We start from the raw sequence: 22,804 nt of genomic DNA, 5'->3' as shown, positions 1-22,804 counted from the left end.
TGCTTTGACTCAAATAGTCAAATGGTATAATCCTTAATTTCAAATATATTAATGTTAGATTAATGATTGGATTTTTTATTTCCAAAGAACTTATAGCAGATATAAAGATGATGAAGATTATTCTATTTAAGATTCAGGTATTAATCAGGCAATTAAATATTGTTTAAGCTAATCCACAATTGATTAAGTGCTAATTTGCAGTTAAATACCTACGTTTATCCGAACTTCAATCACACGAAGACACGTGAAATCCGCGTATTCACATGATTAAAATCAAAATGAAAAATACCGTCCAGATTTAGCACGTAATAATTTCTCTTGTTTTACAAGATTTCCTTCTATCAAAATACAAGTAGGTAGGATGAACAACTATAAAAGAAAGCTATAAGGAACTAGGATTTTTTTTAGTTTAAATTTTATTTTTAAAAACAAGCTGAGTTGTTAAGAAAATTAGGAAATACATTTTAAATATTTGTAACCTTTTAAAATAAATATTTAGATTTCAAGAAGCAGCCTGTTTTCAATTTGGCGTAATTAGAAGCACACAAAACCTATAGCCACCACTAAACCAAGTAATAAATTTTAATATTTAAAAAAATAAATTTAGATAAACCAAATCAAAATAAGAAGAATAATTATTCTAAGATACAATTATTTGTAGATTCTATTCAAAATTTTAAAAAATATATAGTAATCCATATATATAATATTAATAATAAAATATTAAAAAGGTCTAATGAAAATATTATATATTTTTTAATTATTGAATTTTAATAATAAATAAAAAGCAAAGTTGGAACCCTTAAGTTTTTTTTTCTTTTTTAAATTTTGTAAACATTAAGTGCAAAATTAAAATCAAATAGATTTCAATCCAAGGAATATCTTAAAAAACAAAACAAATAATAAAAAATATTTATAAAAAATTGAGATAGAATATCACAATCTAAATAAGGTTAAAAATCATTAAGCTTACTTGAAATAAATATAATAACAATAAAAAATTCATACTATATTTAACTCAAAGAAATTCAATAACACTAATAAGAATATCTGAAACTTTTTTTTTTTTTTTCAATAGAAATCCCAAACAGCCCCAAAGGGGATTTCATCCAAAAGAATGAGCCTTCTTCTTGAAAGCGTTTACAGTGAATAAAACCCTAATTACTTGAGGCTTCCAGTTGTGCAAAGCATCAAGAGAATAATAAAGCTCACTCATGAAATGCAAGCCTATAGTTATAATTTCAATTACTCTCTCTCTCTCTCTTCTTTGAGAAGAAAAAGTATAGGTTACAGAGATTCAAGTATATGAAAGGTATGAAATAGGAAAATAAAATAAACTGGATTTCATGTTGTTTTCTCATACCTGTAGCAGAACTGCAAGCATTGGCCATGATGCTTCTATCAAATTTGAATTTGGCTGATTCTTTATTTTTTTAAGAAACTAAGCTCCTTCAAGTAAATAGTTGCAATTCGGATGTTCAGCAAGTATATCACTGGAAATGAGAATAAATTGTAAGTTGACACAATCATTCTAAATGCCTGCAATAAACAGCTGAAATTATGATGTTATAGGTTTTTTAAAGAAAGATTAAGGCTTCGTTTGGGACGGTTTTCTTAATGCTTTACACAAACTAAAAAATTTTCTACTAGAAAGCTGTTTTAAGAAGAAGTAAGATAGCCGTCGCAAACAAAGGTTTGGGGCGGCTTTCTTACTGCTTCTTAAAGCAGCTTTTTAGTACAAAAATTAAAATTTCTATACTAGAAAGCCGCTTTAAGAAGCAATAAGAAAGCAATCCCAAACGAAATCTAAGGCTTCATTTTGGACGGCTTTCTTACTGCTTCTTAATTTTTGTACTAGAAAACTGCTTTAGAAAGCAGTAAGAAAGTCGTCACAAACGAAACCCAACAGAATTTTTGACCGGAACAGAATTGGGGACCGGTGTATTCTACCAGGACCTTGCATGCGCATTAGGCAGGATCATTACATGATCATTTTGGCTAATAGACAAAAATAGCAAACTGTTTTACACATTTTACCTACTCAATCACATAAAACTGCCCACATAACAATGAGTATTCAGACAATATGAATCATGTAATGCAGTAATTTGAAGTTGGTGCCATCAGCAAAGACTGTAGAAATCTTAATAAAAGATCATTTATTCAGAAAATAGGTGATTGTGTATAGATTGTGTTAAAATTCTAATAACATAAATCTTCGTTGCTTCTGTTAGATTGTGTTTGGCTCGAAAAATAGCTCAGCTAAGCAAGTTTTAAGATGCTCGTGTGTTTAACAAGCAAGCTCAATAATATATTGATTACGTTTACATATATGCCTAAGAATATGCATGTATATAATGTGTACGAGTATGTATGAGTTTATATGTGCATGTACATGAGTAGAATGTGTACATGGATATCCATAAATTTACATTTGTATAAATATATGTAAATATATCATAATGACATGTATATTCTATAATTTATTTATAACTATAAATAAATTACCGAGCCAAAAAAACTGGCTAGTTTGCGTAACGGGCCGAGCTGAAACACTTAAAGAGCTCGCTCAAGATCGGATCGTTTGCAATCTTAGAAATAACTTGAGCCAGTATATTAACCAGTTCAAAAAGTTTGCAGTGTTTAGTGCCAGAAATTATAGAACAGAAAATGTAATTTGAGCTAGAATATTTCTTCATAAATTTTAATAATCTTATTTCCTGAAAAAAATTAAGATTAAATGCCATCCAGTGAAACAGAAAGAAAAAGAAGAAAACATAAGTAACAACTCTGACATACCTTGCCAAGTGTGAAGTGAATAAACAGCACCGGAGGGAGAAAACCCGGTGATTAGCTTCATTATCAGTTTCCACAATAAATGATAAGAAATGGCATGGCCAAACCTAGAACCATGAGAGGGCACTTCCCACTGTCCGAAAACTAGGAAAGCAGAGCATTCCTCTTGATTGCCAGAAATGAAAGAATCTATGATCTCAAAGTAGCTCAAAACTTGATGTGCTCATTTGTTTGTATAACTGTCTTGAATATGACAGCAATTTCAACATAGTTGGAGGAGGAACTATGATAGTTTTAAAGGCTTACAGAAAAATAAATCGTCGGAATAATAGAGTTTTGAGAATCGAAGAAAATTTCACCTTGTAAAAGTACTTCTTTCGTAGCTTGATTGCCATACGAATACACCTTTTAACATTTATTTTCAACATATTATCATTGAACATCTGCAAGAGATTAAATAACTACAGAAATATCAATATCCAAATTACAATAATAATAATAATAATAATATTTCCAGAAAAAAAGATTACACAACAAATACAAAGTGATATTATTTGAGAGGGCCATTTGAAAAGGGCAAAATAGAAGAAAGCAGATTAAAGCCTGGAAAACCCATTAAAACTGTTTGTAGCCTGGTCACCTGATATAAGCACAGGGACTAGTCTAGCCCAACCAAACCAAGCCTGGTTAGTGGACAGTCAGGAATGTTGGTTTAAAGGTCCAAAAAAACAGAAACCATAACACAGGTCATCACTAAGGTTTCGTTTGGGATGGTTTTTTTACTATTTCTTAAAGCATTTAAGAAATTTTTAGTAAAAAAATTAAATTTTTAAACTAAAAAATTGCTTTAAGAAACAATAAGAAAATCATCTCAAACGAGGTCTAAGGCTTCGTTTGGGATGACTTTTTTTATTGCTTCTTAAAACAGTTTTAATACAAAAAAAAATTTGTACTAGAAAGCTTCTTTAAGAAGCAGCAAAAAAGCCGTCCCAAATGAAGCCTGAGTTCAGCTCAAGACCACATTGGCATAATACTATTAAATACATTTTAAAGAAGGAAAATTTTAACACCGCCATAAGTAATACCACAGTTCATGAACTAAGACAAAATCATATGATAATCATAGGATGAAATGATCACAGAACAACCCTCATACAAATTCTTTCAATTCATAAGTGTTTAGGAACATCTGAATAAATGAAACTCGGGACCAACTTTGGACACTCAGGATTTGTAAGTGGACAAATTGGTTGACCAGAACAGAACTGGGGACCGGTGGATTCTACCAGGACCTTCCATGTGCATTAGGCAGGATCAGCCCTATCAGTAATTTTACCTGTTCATTCTGGCTAATAGACAAAAATAGCAAACTGTTTTACCTATTTTTCCTACTCAATGACATAAAAACGCCCACAAAACAATGAGAATACCTCCTTCAAACCATATAATAAGTATTATAAGGTGAGATAAAAGTATTGTAGAAAAGAACTCAACTACAGAAACACAATTACAATTTATTTGAGAGGTTGCAAGTTTTAAAAGTAGTTATAGAACTGTCGTCGTTGAAACAAATTTTCTAAAAACTGTTGCGAGTAGTATAATTTTGTTTTATTATTTTAAAAAGCTGAAAAAAAACTTCCGAATGTGATTGTAAAAAGATACTTAAAACAAAAAAAAAATTCTAAAAGGTAGCAGACAAACATTAATGTAGCAACTTTCTGAAAAGCAAAAAGAACAAAAAGCTGCCTCAAATGAATCCTAAGTGCATGTGAAACAATAGAATGAAATAATTTAAACGCAGGAGTGAGCATGCCTTGATAACATCGTCAATTGAATGAGTTTCTCTCATTATCTTTTGTCGATTAATGATAAGAATGGCAGCTACACAGAAGACAGACAATTCATCATCCCCGCTTCTTATTGGTCCACTGTCGCAAGCTTGGAGCTGATTATGTCTTGCCCAGAAAGTAGCTTTGGTAAGGCCACAGAATGGATGGCTCGAAGAGGCCCTCAGTTCATTGCTACAAGATTCCCATGTTTCATGTCTAAAACGAGAATGCACACTTTTAAATTTTCTTTTACAATTATCAGCATTTTCTTCTCCGTTTTCTGAACCAGAAACACGTACTAGCAAAGGTTCCAAGCAATTTTCTTCTAACTGCTGCACTCCAGCTTCATCAAAATCAGCAGCCCACATCATCTGTAGACATGGAAAAAAAGGAAGTTAATAACAATTGGCATGAACCAGGATAGCACATACATGATATATATAATGTTAGAAAGTCGAAAAATTATTATGTGCGGCGTCCGGATTCGTTCGGAGACCAATAAAAATGTGTCATGTCGCCCCAAAAATGTACCAGACGGGAGAACTGTCGGTGTCCACACAAAATAATATCTCAAAAAAGTCAGTAGTTCTTTTATAATTTTATTCGAGTCAATTGTCTAGTTGAAAAGCATCTTGAGCATGCTAAATGATTTGTATAAATTGAAAAGTTTATTCAAGAATCATAGAGGGAAATGCCATGGACCTCAACCACTAGCCGGACGTGCTTCTATGGTACTGTGAAGACAACAATTATGCATTGAATTATTGAAAACAGTCGAGTAAAGAAGTGCTGCTCACGTACATTGCACGCAAAACAATCTATTTCACCGAAGTCAGGTTCAGACAAACCAATTAACTGTATACCAACAAATTCAGTGATCCATTAAGGATTACCACCCTGATTGCATGAGTTAAAATGTTCAAGAAAATCCCAATGAAAATGAAAAATTTAGCAGTTAATAAAATTTAAAAGAAATAAACCTAGATTTGATGGTTTAACATCAGGAGCTTTGATCTCCTTCGTTTTATGTATCACTCACGATTTTACAATCTAATGCTAAATCTCAATCATAGGCAATCTAATTGATCTCCTACTAGATCTCACCAGTAAATTAGAGTAATAATTATTATCGATAAGGCAGTAAAAACTAAAAAGTATATTTAAGTGTTCTCTGCATGTACAGTAGAGGCCAGAGGGTAGAAAATGAACAAGCAATAAATGTAAACAAAACTAATATGAAAAGATATTAAGAAAATGTTAGGAAACACTAGCCGATCTCAAGTGTACCCTAACAAGAGAGAAAAAAACAGCGGAAAAATTCCACAAGTTTGATGAAAATCAGAGGAAAACAACATTTGTTATTGAGAAAAACAACTAACGGAAGAAACAACAAGGTACAAGTGATCCTCAATTCGAGAGGATGATCTATCTCTCCAAATCTCTAGACGAATATAGAGCCCAAGACACCAGAACAATCGACACCAAATAAGCCACCAAATCAAAGCATAACCCTAAATCTAATCCCTTCTACCTACTTAAAGCATGTAATTAACATTAAATGCAAAATTACATATTTGCCCTTGCCACCCCCTCCTTTGGCTCCAAAGTCCAAAGTATTTGATTTTGAATTAGTGAGCCCCATCTCCCTCTCCCTCTCTCTATCTTGCCACCCATCTCCTATACACCCGAACCGGCCCTTGGCAAGGGGTCGGCTGGACTGGCTCAATAGGAACCGGTCTATCAATACCCCCTCCAAAAGAATCACCTTATTCTCAAGGTGAAAAGAGGGAAACTGATGTTTCACCCTCTCATAAGGCTCCCATGTTACCTCATAATCTGGAAGGTCCTTCCACTTGATCAACACCTCCTTTTCCCCCTCCTTCATGGCCCACCCCTTTAACTCAAAGGGTTACAATATCACCTCATTGTCTTCTGTCGATGTCACTGGCAGCTCAGTACTCGTTGCATGCTTCTCCAATTGCCCTCCTTAGTTATGATACATGGAACACAGGGTGTATGATTGATGTTGCTTGCAATTTCATCCTGTATGCAATTGCTCCAATCCTTTCCAATGCCTCAAATGGCCCAAAATACCGAGGTGCAAGCTTCTCATTTCTCCTATTGGCAACGGTCTTCTGTCTGTAAGGTTGGAGTTTTAAGAACACCCTTTCCCCTTACCTCAAACTAGATGTCCTTCCTATGCCCATCGACCTGTTTCTTCATAATTTGTTGGGCCCTCAATAAGTTCCTCTTCAATTTCTCCAACACGCAGTTCTCTCCTCCAAATACTCCTCTATCAAAGAAACTGGTGTGCTTTGTTGCCCAAAATGTACTAGGTAAGGAGGGTCCCTTCCGTACAACACCATGAATGGGGCCATCTGCGAAACAAAATGATAAGAAGTGTCGTACCAATATTCTGCCCATGCTAAACCACTTGGCCCACAACTTGGGTTTCTCCGACACTGAGCATTTGAGATATGTTTCCAAACTCTTGTTGACCCCCTATGTCTAGCCATCCGTCTATGGTGGTAGGCGATGCTCCTCTTCAATACTTTCCCTTGTAGTCTGAACAACTCCCTCCAGAAATGGTTGAGGAACACCTTATCCCTGTCAGATACTATAGACTCTGCCACTCTGGTAGTCCATATAATCTGACCACCTCTTTGATGAAAGTTGATGCTATTGTTACTGCTGTGTATGGATGTCATAGGGAAATGAAATGAGCTTACTTGCTTAATCTGTCTACCACCACCAGAATCATTGTGAACCCTTCTGATTGAGGTAGTCCATCTATAAAGTCCATGAATGCCTCTTCCCACACCCGACCTGGCAAAGCTAAAGATTGTAGTAATCCTCCTAGAGACATGACCATGTACTTGTTCCTCTAATAGATCTCATATATGGCTATCATCTCCTCCATATCCTTATGCATCCCCTTCAAGTACAATTCTTAGGCTAATTTCTTGTACGTCTTCTGCACCGCAAAATGACCCCCAACAGCACTCTGATGGAACTCCTGGAGCAAGTGTGGGATGTGAACTGATGTCTTAAGCACTAAAAATCTCCCCTGGTACAGAAGCCTCTCTCCTTACAACGAATACCCTGGGTGGCTACCCTCCTTCAATAAATCCACCATAATCTTCCCCAACTCTTCATCACGTGCACTCTCATTCTTAATGCCCACCTAATCCAACATCAATGATATCAACAGTGTCATCGCCTGTAGCTCCCCCATACATCTGGACAAGGAATCTTCCGCCTTATTCTCCAATCATGGCGTGTACTGGATTTGAAAATCATATCATAGCAATTTGGACAACCACCTCTAATGCTCCTTTATCACCATCCGTTGCTCCAACAAATACTTCAAGCCCTACTAGTATGTCATGACGATGAAATGCCTACCTAATAATTAGGGCTGCCACTTCTAGATGGCTAGCACGATAGCTATCAACTCCCTCTCATAAACTGATTTCAGCCTGGCTCTAGCTATCAACGCCCGGATGAAATATGCAATAGGACGACGGTTCTGCATGAGTGCTGCCCCCAACTCATATCCTGAGGCATTTTCTCTACTATGAAGACCTGAATGAGGTCCGGTAGGGCTAAGACTGATACAGTAGTTATGGCCTTTTCAAGCTCTCAAAGATTGTTGTGATCACCTCCCCCCATAGAAAATCATCCTTCTTCAATTGTTCTATTAGTGGTCATGCAATGGTGTTGTACACCTTCATGAACCTCCAGTAGTATCATGTCAGTCTTAGGAATCCTCTCAGCTCCTTGAGATTCTTAGGCACTGGCCATCTCAACATAGCTTTAATTTTTATTTGATATGCTTCCACCCCCTCCTTAGACACAATATGCCCCAATTATTACACATTGGCCTGGGCAAAACAACATTTTTTCAGGTTGGCCCTCAAACAGTGCCCCTACAACACCTCTAGCACCCTCCTCAAGTTCTCCGAGTGCTCCTCATCTATCCGGCTGTAAAATAGGATATCGTCAAAGAGTACCAATACGAACTACCTGAGATAGGGTCTGAAGACCTAGTTCATGAGAGACTGAAATGTGGCTGGAGCGTTAGTGAGGTTATAAGGCATCACTAGGAACTCATAATACCCTTCATGAGTTCTGAAAGCAGTCTTGAGCACATCTTCTTTCCTTATCCTGATCTGATGATACCCAGACTTCATATCTCTTTTGGTAAAGATAACTGTCCCACTCAACTCATCCAACAGCTCATCGATCACTGGTATAGAAAACTTGTCTGGCACAATCTCCATATTTATTGTCTTGTAATCCACACAAAACCTCCAAGTCCCATTTTTTTTCTTAACCAGTAAGATTAGGCTAGAAAAAAGACGAAGACTGGGCCTGATAATCTTTACCTCTAACATCTCTTTAATCAACTTTTCAATCTCATCCTTTGAAATTAAGGATAGCGGTAGGGCCTGACGCTAATAGGTGACACACCTTCCCTCAAGGTGATAGCATGCTTTTGCTCCCTTAGTGGTGGCAATCCCTGAGGTGCTTAAAAAATCTCATGGAATTGATGAATCAACGGTTGTACTCCCTCCAATCTATGTAGCTCCACCATAAATCCTTCCCCCACCTCTTTTATACTTCTCACCGTGGTTTTAAGAGATACCATAGCTTTGGAGAGCCCTACATCTCCCCTTATCACTACCCTTCTCCCATCCACCACCAACGCCATCATGAGTGCTCCCCAATTAACTTTGGTGTCACCCAAGGGTTGCAACCACTTCATCCTAGGATAACATCAATGCTTCCAACTACAGTGGAAGAAAATCCTCTCTCACTTGAATCCCTTGTATGGTCAACAACACTCTTCTACAATCCCCTAGCCTTTCTCCATCTTCCATATGCCCATCATCACCCCATAAAAACATGTATCCACCAATTTCATTCTGTATTGGTCGACGTCATGTGTGAAAAAGGACATTGTAGGTAGCTCCACTGTCAATCAGCACCACTACGTCCCTGTCCTCTATCTCCCCCCTTCACCTTCATGGTATGATTCAGAGTGAATCCTACCACTGAGTTCAAGGAAACCACTGCTAAGTCCAGATGCAACTTATCCTCCATCTCTCCCCTCCACCTCGCTCTCACCTCCCTCTTCAGCTTTCTCGCCATCACAGACAGTGAGAACCTGAAGAGTTTGATCCCTACACCTGTGTCCTGGAGTATACTTCTCATCACATTTGAAGCATAGCCCCTCTCTTCTCCTGCATCTCCCTCTCTGTAAGCCTTTCGAAGCTGCCCCCACTTCCTCCTCCTGCTAGCTTTTCCCTGGGAGTCTCTCGAATATGGCCTCCTGCAGGACCCTTTGGGTGCTAGGAGTAGTAGTCTTCCTGTAAGAGCCACCTGTATTGCTGCCTCTAGCTCCCCTCTCCTAGTACTTCTGATCTTCCACCAATTGTGTCAACTATATTTCCTCTCCCAAATCACGAGGCCTCATGACCCTCACTGCATCTTTGATCTCGGATATAAGTCCCTTCATGAAGTTTTCCTCCAATGCAGTCTTTGATAGTCGCTCCACCTGACTGGCCAGGTGCTCAAATCGCTCGTGGTAGCCTGCCACCGATCCGTCCTGCACTAGTGCAAATAACTGCTCATAAAAGTCCCCTCCCCTGCCGATTCGGAAATGTTCTAATAGTTATTCCTTGAACTCCCTCCAACTCCATATGAATCTCCTCTGGTCTCTCCATTGATACCATGATAGCACCTTCCCCTCCAAACATAAGCCCGCTACTGTCAATTTCTCCCCTTCAGTTAACCCATTGACGGCGAAATATCTCTCAACCTTGTAGATCCATTCGCGTGCATCCTCCCTTTTGAAAATGGACATCTTCAGCTTCCTCACCGTCGGATCTCCCTTGTTTTCCCGTATTCCTCCATAATTTCTTCTTTCCCACGTGCTCGGCTCCCCCCAAGTCTCCCAATCTTCCCTTCCACGCTCGCACCCAAACCCCTCTTCACTTTCTCCCCTCTTTTCTTCAAAATCAGCACCCCTCCTACTAAGAACCCCTTATTTTCTCTCTCAAACAGCACCCCTTGGTACATACCTCTCATAACCACGCCTCTCTCCAAACTTTCCACCCCTCTCCTCAAGGATCTCCACATTATTTTCCCTCCTACAAATTTCAGAATTTGTATTTCTTCCACCCGATCCCTTGCCTCCGATGCCGCCGTTTGATTTTTATTATCCAATATCTTCTTCACCATTTCATGAAGATTGGAAACCTTGTCTTCCACAGATGAAATTCAGTCCTCCACTATTGTTTTTATTTGACTCATCTCCCCTTCAAGTCTCTCTTCCAACGCATTTCTTGGCCGTCATCAATCCCCGGATTTTTATAGATTCAAAAATCTGGATTTTGACCACAATAAACAACAATTTACACTTTCACCGGCCCAAAAACAGCCCACCAATGATCCCAAAATTTGCTCTGATACCAATTTGTTAGGAAAAACTTGCATATCTCAGGTGTACCCTAACAAGAGAGACAAAAACAGTAAGAAAACTCCACAAGTTTGAGGAAAATTAGAGTAAAACAACAATTTTATTATAAAAAATAACTAATGGAAAAAACAACAAGGTACAAGTGATCCTCAATTCGAGAGGAGAATCAATCTCTCCAAATCTCTAGATAAATCTAGAGCCCAAGATACCAAGAACAATGGACACCAAATCAGCCACCAAATCAAAGCATAACTCTAACCCTAATCCCTTCTTCCTACTTAAAGCATTTTCCCTAGCCGCCCCCTCCTTTGATTCCAAAGTATTTGAATTTGAATTAGTGGGCCCCATCTCCCTCTCCCTCTCTCTTGCCGCCTGTCTCCTATACACCTGAGCCGGCCCTTGGCAAGGGGCCGGCTGGACTAGTTCAATAGGTCTATCAGAAAAATAGGTAAGACTTAAAAAGTAACATGCACGAAATAGATAAAATACGTCAAGTAGCACTCAAATGGAAAAAAGTGTAGTTGGCCCCAAATTGTTGAAGAAGGCTAATTACCATGATGAAGTGTGTAGAATATTTTTAGTTTTATGTTATCCGTTTACATTAATTTTTTAAAATAGAAGCAAAGGCCATTGTCCGAAGTGCTTGATTTGCATAAAGGTTTAAGTCAAGGAAATCAGTGTCCAAATAATATTATGTGAAAGCAATTTATTCAAGCCACATACCTCCCACATAAATAATACTTCGCTGAACGAAAGCTCACGACGAAAAAGTACCAGTAACATCCGAAAAGCAAAATGAAGGCTCTCAGCTCCAATGACAGTCAGATGTTCAAACAATACAGCATCTGTCCTTTCCAAAATTTTCCATACAGCTTGCAATTGCTTCATTACTCCAGTAGGTCCTTCCATTTGGAAATTTTCACGCTGTACATAATACCAAAGAGGGAATTAAAACAAATGCAGATAGCAGAAAATTCTGCACGGAAACAGGGTTACCATTCTCCTCAGAAGCATCTCAAAACACCAAAAGGCATCTGCATTATCCTCATATAGCACAACAAAAGGAGAGAGCAAATCGCTCATACCTAACAATACCATCACGGTTAAAATAACAAAAAAAAAGTCTAGTTTTACCACAAAACTTTAAATTATAAACAAAGAAGAATGGAGGTAATTGGTTACCTTGGCAGTATCCCGTGGCTGGATCAATCCATGCATAAACAGCAAGGATATCTGACATTCTAGCTATATTTTTTGAATCTCCATAGAATTCAAGTTGGCTATCGGTTCTAACTACATCAACAACTGAAAAAATATAATCAGGCTGTATGAACATTAAGGTAACAAGAACTATTGGCAGGAAGAAAATGGAGCATTACCGATGCGATGGAGAGTCCACAACCACTCAGAAACTCTTTGATCACGAGCAACTCCAATTGATGTGGTTGCTTCTGCCTTAGCTCCACCTGAAGCATCTGAAATCCTTAGTTTACTGACAGCTTCATTTTTGTATCCAGATTCTTTTGGCGTCCTGGCTAGCTCATTAATACATGTATTAAAAAACTCAGTTCCATGGCTGCTTGCTCTAAATAGACGAAGACCATTAGTAGGATCATTTGATTCCATTATAAGATCCACATTATTATTAATTTGAAAGCTATGCATGCGTTCATCCCTGAATCTGAATGTACGTTTAGAGACAGATAAACTATCATCATGCAGTTCACTTCCATTGTCATCTGCATTATCCTTTGCAAATAAATTTGTAACAGGAAGAGGAGGGAAATCATAAAAGCTTTCAGCTTCATATTGGAATTCATGCAATTCAGTTTCAGGTTCTTCTGACAAGTTATATTCCAAAGAAGCTGGCGCGGTGCAGGAAGAATGGCGGGCAGCACTACCTGAGCTCATCCTAACACTGTATAGTTCAACTGAATTGCTAGATTTTCGTTTTTGATGCCGATATGATGTATCCATAAAACCATTATTCAGACCTGAGTCTATAGAATTAGTAGCATCCTCAGAAGCTCGACCAATAGTGGTCATTGCCTCATTTGAGTCATTATATTTAGATGAAGTCCTCATATCCATCACTTTGGACCCAACAACGTAAGCAAGAGTTCCAGTACCAATACTAGAGTGCATGGTTTGACATTGCCTGATCAAATCATCATAACGTTCCCTGTACAAAAAAATTACTGTGAATACACACAGACGTAAATCTATGGTAGAAGTGGTGCATTAATTTTATAGTGTTGAAAAAACAAATAGGTTAATGATACTGAATAAATAAATCAACCTCCTTATCAGCATGTTAAAATAGGTTAATGATACAAGACGTTTTACATTATACCAACCATGTTAAATTTTCTGAACAGTAAGGAAAAAAGATGATAATGTATATTTGAAGGTAAAATCTACAATAATCTTTATAAAGGCAAAATTGTAAAATGTTGAGCAGTCAAATAAAACATTTGCTAAAATACGAAAAAAAAAATAATAATAATAATCAAAACAAAACCTCCGAGCGATTCTCAGGTGCCTCCTGTAATCTGCAGTGCTGCTCAAAGCATAGCATCCAAGAAGAAACTCCCACACTTCAGCTCTTATGGAAGGATCCACGCCCTGATAGTGGGGAAAAAGCAATAGCTTAAAAATAACGAATGTGTATTTTACTCGATGAGAGAGGGAAAAAATTCAAATAACTGTTCAAAAAAAAAAACTTGCAAAGAGTAAACCGCAGATCAAACACATTGTGACATTCTGGAAAAACAAGATACCAAGATGTCCGGCAAAGGATAACAGCCTTGCCAAATTTGGGAACAAAATAAAAACTAAAATAATTCTGATAAGTTTTAGGAGTTAATGAATCCGTCAGAGATTAAAGAGGAAATGTAAATTCTATTATTAGACCCATAACCTAGCCTAGAGATCTGCTAGCTGATCACTTCAAAGAGACTATACTTTGGTAAAGAAATAACATCAATTTGGTGTTACACAACCCAATACAATTTTCTATCTTAGCCAAGCTTCAGTATCACAGCAGATACATGGATAGACATAACCCAAATATATGAATATAAGTTACTCAGAGCCAAGTTGATCCAACGAGAAGGGCTAATTTAGCTCTGATTTAAAAAAAAGAAAAAGACCAATTTTCAGTTGGGTTGGATTCACAAGGAGTCCACCACAAGTAAGTAAACTGAGCTTCTCGGGTCTACATACAATCATACTTTCATGCCAAAAGCAAAACTTGTCAAAAAAAAAGAGATGCACCAAAAAAAATTTAGAACATGGCATCTAGGATGGGCTTCTTTGTTACAAATCCTAGGAAGTGACAGCATAACTTAAGAATGACACAGAGCAAATTCAAATACCAAAACAGTGTGTTAATACAAAATAACTTACTCCCAATATGATCAATTTAAGTGCTTTCTGGAAACCTAGAACCTTCCCGTCACCATCAAAAACTGCTTGCCACTTTTCTGGGTTGAGCATCTTACTTCTCTGTGTCATCAGAAGTTTTAAGAATGAAAGGCAAATAAGTAGTTAACAAAGTTCAAATTTGTTACTCGAGAACAATCAATTGCTTTCCAAGTAATCTGCAAATGACAGATCTCAGATGGCTGATTTGTCCAAGTAAATTGTAGAAGAACAGTTTAAACCATTATATCATCATCCTCAAGAGCCACAATATGACGAAAAAAATGGACTTAAAACAAGAATATCTCATTATAAGGATCCAAAACATTGCTTCGCTATTTTAACCAAAAAGAAACATAATAGAAGATACATTGTAAGAAAAAAACCATTTCCTAAAGATCGACTAACAAATCAGATGCTATGCTAGTATTAGGAGAGACAGAGTATCATACCTTATCCATATTAGCATCATACCCAATAGTAAGCTTTCTGGAATTTCTTTGTTCCTGATGTATGTGAAATGCGTGGTAAAAGCATATTAACAGACATGTTGAACTACCTTTTCTACAATGGTCAGTTGGTTGTTACGACATCCATTAATAAAGAGTTTCAAGTTAAAATCTGATGAAAATTGATTATCTAGGCCATGACAACAGTCAGAAATCAGTTTCCAGTTTCTTTTGGATGGAGGGAGGTAATGATATCAAAAGTTTTTAAAGTAATAAAAATTTTAGAGATACTCATATTGACAACTATGGCCACCGCGCAGATAACATTTAATGAGCAAGCACAATATTATCACCAAAGTTTACTTCCAAGAACCGTCTCACCATAACATAGAATGGTTATTGCTTACTACTGCAAGAATATCTACTCATTTTGAATGAACTCCTCCAAGCGTTAATGACTTTTTGAGAGCCAATTTCATTCAAGCAATCCATCGTAAACAATTATCATCACCATTAGCCTTATCACAACATTTCAAGTTGTTTCAATGAATCATCCACCTCCAAAAATTCTTATTGTCACATGAAATTTTAACTCTATTTCACCATTTTTATTGTCACATGAAATTTTAACTCTATTTCACCAATCTCTATGCACAATTTTGAGGAATATCCCTTAAGACTATTAATTTTCCTTTGCAATCCTTTCACATTAATTCTATTCACCCACCTTATTGGTGCATCTTCAACCTTTCATGGTGCATACATAGCTATATAAATATATTTTTCAAGCATAAACAGAAGACTCCCAGCTCAATAATGAACTAGATATTATTTTGCTAAGCTCAATAGTCACAAATCAAGTATATTAAAATCACATCCCATTCATGTTCCACTTTTTCAATACCCCTAGTTAAAGTAGCAATAACAATAGTAGCAAGGATTCAACACTTCCAAGAAAGTAATAAACAATATTAAAAAAAAAGGAAAAAGTACATGAAGCAGGGCAACTTTGCCCAAGATCTAATAATTATCCCTATATGCAAACGAGACACAATATCATCTAATTTTATATCTCGAGTTTCATACTATCTTGCTAATCAACCACACAAGTATCCTCATAAATGTTGAAGATTAAGATAACTGAAAATAATCATAGGCAGTGGCATGAAAAACTAACAATAAAAATGCACTAATTAGATAAGTAAATATAATTAATATCAGATAATTATAAAAAAGTGATAAAGCTAAAATAGTATGGATAAAAATTGTCCTAAATGATTTGAAAAAAAAAATTATTTAACACCTAGAACGCACTAAGAATTCATAAAGTATACCACAAATAGTTGGAACAAGACTAATAATGATAATAATTGTTAAAGTAACCCAAGCAATTTTCCTATGTGATGAATTTTATTTATCACTTCTTTCAGCAAGAATGAAAGCTCACCAGTCACCTTTTTAACTTCGCACTAATGAAAAAGACAAGTTGTCTTTTTATTTAGAGCAAATCCTATTGCCTCTCTTTTGCGCAACCAAAGAAAGAAAAACCGCAGTAAGACTGCTAGAGGGTAGGCAAGCATAAGGATAGGAATTAAAATAATGATCAGAGTGGCTGTTCGCTTGCTAAAACAAAATGCAAAAAGGAGTAGTCAAAAACTTAAATGACCAATATACAAGGTTTGGTGGGGCCAAATGGATCAATGGCCTGTTCAAGGCAAGCTTAATAACAGATCCTCATTATGTTTGCTAAATAAGAGAAAGATTTGAAAACCTTTTTTAAGCTATTGTATATTTTAAGCTTAAGTTCCCATAGCCTTCAATTATCATTCAAAATTATATTTCCTGGACAACATTATTGTATCAAGTATCTAAGTAACTAAAATCCAAAAGAGTCCCATGTTCGATAGTCAGACACAAGAAAAACCACACACAATTTATTTACTTGCATTCTTTTAGGTGTATACATAATATTATGTTTAAATGCAAGTCCAAATGGATCAACAACCTATTCTTGGCAAGCATACTAACACGTCCTCATTATGTTGGCTCAATAAGAGAAAGCTTTGCAGACCTTTTTTAAACTATTGTCAATTTTAAGCTTAACTGCCCATAGCATTCAATTATCATTAAAAATTGTATTTCCTCGATAACATTATTGAATAAGTTATCTACGTAACTAAAATTCAAAAGAGTCCCATGCTCAAGTCCTTTACTAACATTAGTCAGACACAAGAAAAAAAGTATGCCTTGCACAAATTGTAAAATAAATACTATTGTATTTTTTATTAGAAAACATCTAACCATCATGTTCTTGAGATTAAGAGAGGGAAAAGACCCTGACTATGTTATTTTTCATTAAAATTTTATTTCTGTTGAAAAGAAAATGAGATAATTGAAATCTGTATAAATAGTAAAATTTTGAGAAATGTTCTCAAAACAAGTGGGAAGGAAAAAATACAACAACAACAACAACAACATCAAGCCTTTATCCCACTATGTGGGGTCGGCTACATGAATCTTTTTCTTCATTGTGTCATGTTAAGAGTCAAATTCTTATTTAAATCTAATAAAGAAAAGTCATTTCTAATATTTTCTAACCAAGTCTTCTTAGGTTTACCTCTACCTTTCCTAACATAAGCCAAATCTAATACATTTACTCTCCTAACTAGGTCATCGGAAGGCAGCCGTTTTATGTAATCAAACCATCTAAGGCGACTTTCTCTAATCTTATTTGCCACTGGAGCTACTCAAACCTTTTCACGCATAAGCTCATTTTGTATCCAGTCTCTAAGAGTAAAACCACTCATCCACCTGAGCATCCTCATTTCTGCAACACTTAACTTAATATTATGTTTCTCTTTTAATGGCCAATATTCTACGCCATAAAACATTACAGGTCTAACCACTATCTTATAGAATTTTTTCTTAAGTTTAAGGGGTACTTTTCTATCACACAACAAGTCTGATGCATTCCTCCACTTCAACCATCCAACTTGAATTATACTAATAATATTTCCATCTATTTCAACATCACTCTAAACAATAGACCCATGATATCTACAACATGTACTCTTATTAATGACTTGCTTGTCAAAAGTCACAATCCCCTACTAGATCTATTACTAGTTTACTACTAAAATTACACTACATGTATTCAATTTTAGATCTACTCAAATGAAAACCTTTGGACTCTAAGGTTGACATCCATAATTCAAGTATACCTTCAACTCCCTCTCTAGTGTTATCAGCAAGAAGAATATCATTAGCAAAAAGCATACACCGGTGTACATCCTCTTGTAAATGTCTAGTAATAACATCCATGACTATAGCAAAAAAAATATGGGCTTAAGGCTGATCCTTGACATAATCCAACTAAAATAGAAAAATACTTGGTCAAACCATCTTGTGTTTGAACACAAGTAACATCTCCAGCATAAATATCCTTAATAACTTGAATATAAACAATATTAAATACTTTCTTTTCTAAACCCCTCCATAGCACTTCTCTTGCAACTTTATTATATGTTTTCTTTGTATCAATAAATATCATATGTAGATCCTCATTCTCTCTATACTTCTCCATCAAACCTCTCAATAAATGTATAGCTTCCATAGTTGACCTACCTGGCATGAATCCAAATTGATTTTGAGAAACATTTGTATCACAACATAATTTATGCTCCATAACTCTCTCCCAAAGTTTTAAAGTATGAAAATTAACTTAATTCCTCTATAATTCGTACAGTCTTGTGCATCATTTTTATTCTTAAAAATAGGAGTAAACATACTCATTCTCCACTCATCTAGCATATTTTTTATCTTCAAAATAATATTAAAAAAGTTGGTAAGCCAACAAATTCTTTCATCTCCTAAGTATTTTCACACCTCTATTGAAATATCATCATGTTCAATTGTTTTTCCACACTTCATTTTCTTTAAAGACTTTCTAGCTTTGGTTTTACTAATATGCTGATAAAAATAAAAATCTTTATTTTCATTTAGAGTGCTAAAGTCACTAAAGTCAATCGTATTATCGCAATCTTCATTGAAAAGTTTAGCAAAATTTCTCTTCCACCTTTGTTGAATATCCTCGTCTAATAAAACCACTTTTTGATCTTCATCCTTAATGTACTTCACTTACACAGTTACACTAAATCCTTATTGCTCCTCTCTCTTGTTTGGCTAACTTATACATGTATATTTTCCGCCCTTTTAGCATCTAATTTATTATATAAATCCTTAAAAGCTAAATTTTTGCAAAGTATATTGCTTTCTTAGACAGTTAGACTCCTTACTGTACTCTTTATAACTTTTCTAATTTTCAGAGTATTAACATTTAAACCAATTCTTATAACAAAGTTTCTTATTTTTTATATTTTCTTGCACATTTGATTCCACCTCCAACTATTTTTACTATTTGGAGCTTTTACTTTCGATACTCCAAGCACATCCTTGGGGCATACGGATGGCTTTCATTTTGTTTCACTCACTCACTCACTTTCCATGAATCCAATCATAGCTTAGGGATCCATGTCTCATATATCAACTTCTATTAAAAATCCAGCATCATAATTCAACAATTAAGGATAAATATTGTGCAAACTTCAAAGCAGCCTGACATGCCGTAAAACCTGTTCTATTTTTAGTGCAAAAAAGGTTATGGGAAGCCATAAACATGGTCATAGAGCTGTGTAACAAACAAAATCTGCTAAACATAGTATCCAATTTTCCTTAAATTTCAACTTCTGCTTCTATTATGTATGTCATATAAAAGAAGAAAAAACGGTTACACGTTAGTAATAAGGAATCCAATAACCAAATCTAAAATTAGAAAACTTCATAAACCAAATTCACCTCTAAGGGAAACAAATCAATTTGAACTTCTTTCAATCGTTGACAAAACAAGAGACGAAACACAAATCAACAGAGACTGCAGAAACGGAGTCTACTAACTAATGTTGAGTTCAGACTGACCCTGGTTGCGGAGTGATAAAGACATGGCTCCCGAATCTCCTTCACGATCGAGCTCACCATCTGCAGATGCACCACTGCGCCGCTCCCGCACGTACATCTCGTATCCTCCCTGCCGACGGGCATCGGCTCTCTGCTCTTCCCCTTCCTCTTCCCCCTCCTCCCCCTTACTTCCTGAAACCAAACAAAACACATTACTCTCAATTACATCATCCAAACAAAATCGGCAGCGAATAAAAAACCCTTGGATTTCGAATAACCGTCGTTTGACGACACAAACCACATCGAAGGTCAGGCGAACAGTGAAAGAGAAACAACTGGAGGCACTTTGTATCTGGATAAAAACTGCAAGCACTTGAGGACCGATCGAAATTCGTATAATAGATCGCGTTCAGGAAGATCGATTGGTATCAGAGAGACCGATACTAGTCCAAGATCGCTCGAGAGGGAGTTCAGCAATCGTACAAGTGAACTAGTGGATCAGTCTTCTATAACTTAGCAGGCTTTAGGGATTCTTGGCGCTGGAAGCCAGCCATCGAACTAAGGCGGCTTTGCATCACGAACAGAGAGAGAGAGAGAGAGAGAGAGAGAGAGACGTTTATTTTCTCCACTGCTCCACCTTCCCTCTGCGGCAAGCCTTTTTTTTAATATTTTTCTATATTGTTAAATAAGGAAAAAAATGATGACTGCGAGAAGAAACGGACTGCAGGGCTCTCTCGGAAGTGAAGCATACGGAGCAGTTTCAGCCGGCCGGTTTATCTAGTAGGTCCCACTCGGCCGGTTGTTTTGGACCGTTACAGAACTGGGCTTAGGCCTTTGTTTCAGGAGATAGATCCGAAATCAAATATAAAGATAATATATTTTTTTTAATTAATTTTTATTTGGTATATTCGAAAGACAATATTAAGCTCTACTATATTCACCATGATATCATATCTCTCTTGTCATAATCATGTTGTATTATTTTTCGGGCAGTTTATGTGACTCGAGTTGATGTTTTTTTTTTTTTTTTTTTTTTTTTTTTTTTGGGACATTTAGGCCATTTAAGGCAAACTCACACACACAACGCATACACATAGACTCGAACCCTGGACCTCTTAGTTGGAAGCCTAAGCTCTCAACCAATAGGCCAAGGAGAGTTGTGTGTACTCGAGTTGATGTTAGTGTGAGGAATTCATCACTTCACCATACACTCGCCATTATAATCATGTTATATCATCTATTCATTATGGATGTCTCATTTATTGAGAAAAATCATAAATGTTGATATTTGAATGTGCACTAGGTGTGGATGCAACTCACATAAAATATAAGATTCAGTATTGCATTTAACACTTCGAGTGAGTCATCGTCAACTCATTTTTTTTTTCCGGTTATTAACATAAGTAGTTATAATAAATAATGATATGTCACTAAAAATCATCTTGATCCAAAAATAATCATGATTTATATTCTAGTTTGTAACTTTCAAAATTAAATGTGGGATTATATGAACTCCAATTTCAGAACATTTATAGTCAAATTAAACGTCTCAGTGAGATGGACTCAACAACACCAAAATCGGTCTAATCAGAGCCCAAATAGGCTCAAATCAATATCTTAAAGCATATTTAGAATATCCAAAGCATTAATTGGATGACCAAATAATATCCAAATATGGCATGCGCATACTCGAATCAAGCGGCTCGATGAGATGAATCCAATGATCTCAAGATTGCTTAATTCTAACATCATTAAGACACATAAATACTAAACAAATGATTCATGAACGAGGAAATCAATATGAGTCTTCCAATAGAGCACTACAAAATTACTGTATATCTTCTTCATATTTACATAGCATGTCACTCTAAAAATCTATAAATAGACTTCCGGTAAGAGCTTCCTGGACGGTCAGGACTCCATTGCATGTTTAACAGCAATACACTAGTGGCTATTTAATTTTTTGTATTTAAAATGAATGCATTTTTAAAATATAAAGCAAAAGGGAAAAAATCAGGACTTTTGCTTATAAACTCAGACACACATCATATACGTAAGCTTTAAATTCAATATATATTAGTTGATAGTCAAAACTCCTAACCAACAGATCAAGATGAGTTGCATGGATATAATTTATATTGATTTAGAGACTTGTTTGATTTGATGTAAAATAAATATTAAAAATATATATGTACACGTTGAAATATATTTTAAATATAATGAAAATAATATATTTCTTTCTCTTTGATATCTAATGAGGGCAGGGCAACGGGGGCAATATAGTCAACAATTACAAATGTGAGGGTTGACACTTGACAGTGATGGTGTAAGGGACAACGATGATGGTATAAATGATTTGAAGTTTGGGAATGACAATAGTGGGTTCACAATCATTGGATAAAGACGACAAAGTTAGGGATGATAATGGAGAGAGTGGGGGTTGAGGACAGTCGCTTTGGGATTGTGATGATTATTGAAATGATATATTTGGGATGTAGGTTTGCAGGGGTGGAATCACTATAGCGGCAAGGGGGGGGGCTATTAAGTAATTTTCCCCTCCAATATGTTAAAACTTGCCTAATATCTGATTTTTCCGCCAGATTCAGCCCTATTCCGCCTAAAGCCGAACATAACACCTCTCCTTCTCCTCTGAAAACTCCGAAAGAGATCTCCCTTTGCCATCTCTGACTCTCTGCTTGAATTTTCTTTCTTGACGTTTGAATCGGGGAGGCGACCGGAGAGGACTCCATTTTTCATCATTCTAAGGTGCTCTGATAAGTCTTCTTCATGACTTCTTTGGTTCTTCCGCCGATTTCTTCAGTTCTACTTTTTTTTTTTTTTTTTTGTATTTGGATAAAGAATATTGCATG

General features: G+C 36.0%; 1 protein-coding gene across 2 annotated transcripts; it reads right to left on the bottom strand.

Moving 5' to 3' along the window:
* Positions 1 to 1,047: 1,047 nt before the first annotated feature.
* On the bottom strand, positions 1,048 to 20,629 carry LOC110101468 (small G protein signaling modulator 1). 2 transcript variants are annotated; one of them, XM_028694740.1, is made up of 11 exons: positions 20,233 to 20,629; positions 19,956 to 20,126; positions 14,518 to 14,616; positions 13,631 to 13,734; positions 12,489 to 13,291; positions 12,292 to 12,402; positions 12,106 to 12,194; positions 11,833 to 12,033; positions 4,610 to 4,996; positions 2,800 to 3,239; positions 1,048 to 1,493 (listed from the first exon to the last, which is right to left on the bottom strand). In XM_028694740.1, the coding sequence occupies exons 2-10, from the start codon at positions 20,076 to 20,078 to the stop codon at positions 3,099 to 3,101; spliced, it is 2,058 nt and encodes a 685-aa protein (XP_028550573.1). In that variant the 5' UTR covers positions 20,079 to 20,126; positions 20,233 to 20,629; the 3' UTR covers positions 1,048 to 1,493; positions 2,800 to 3,098. The 2 variants fall into 2 exon arrangements, with proteins under 2 accessions (XP_028550573.1, XP_028550572.1); XM_028694739.1 differs by having other exon boundaries at positions 12,292 to 12,414; positions 20,233 to 20,627.
* Between the last annotated feature and the right edge of the window lie 2,175 nt (positions 20,630 to 22,804).

The sequence above is a fragment of the Dendrobium catenatum genome, unplaced genomic scaffold (assembly GCF_001605985.2).
Source record: "Dendrobium catenatum unplaced genomic scaffold, ASM160598v2 fragScaff_scaffold_542, whole genome shotgun sequence".
In the NCBI taxonomy this organism is placed as follows: domain Eukaryota; kingdom Viridiplantae; phylum Streptophyta; class Magnoliopsida; order Asparagales; family Orchidaceae; genus Dendrobium; species Dendrobium catenatum.
This window is presented reverse-complemented; position numbering and strand designations above follow the sequence as displayed.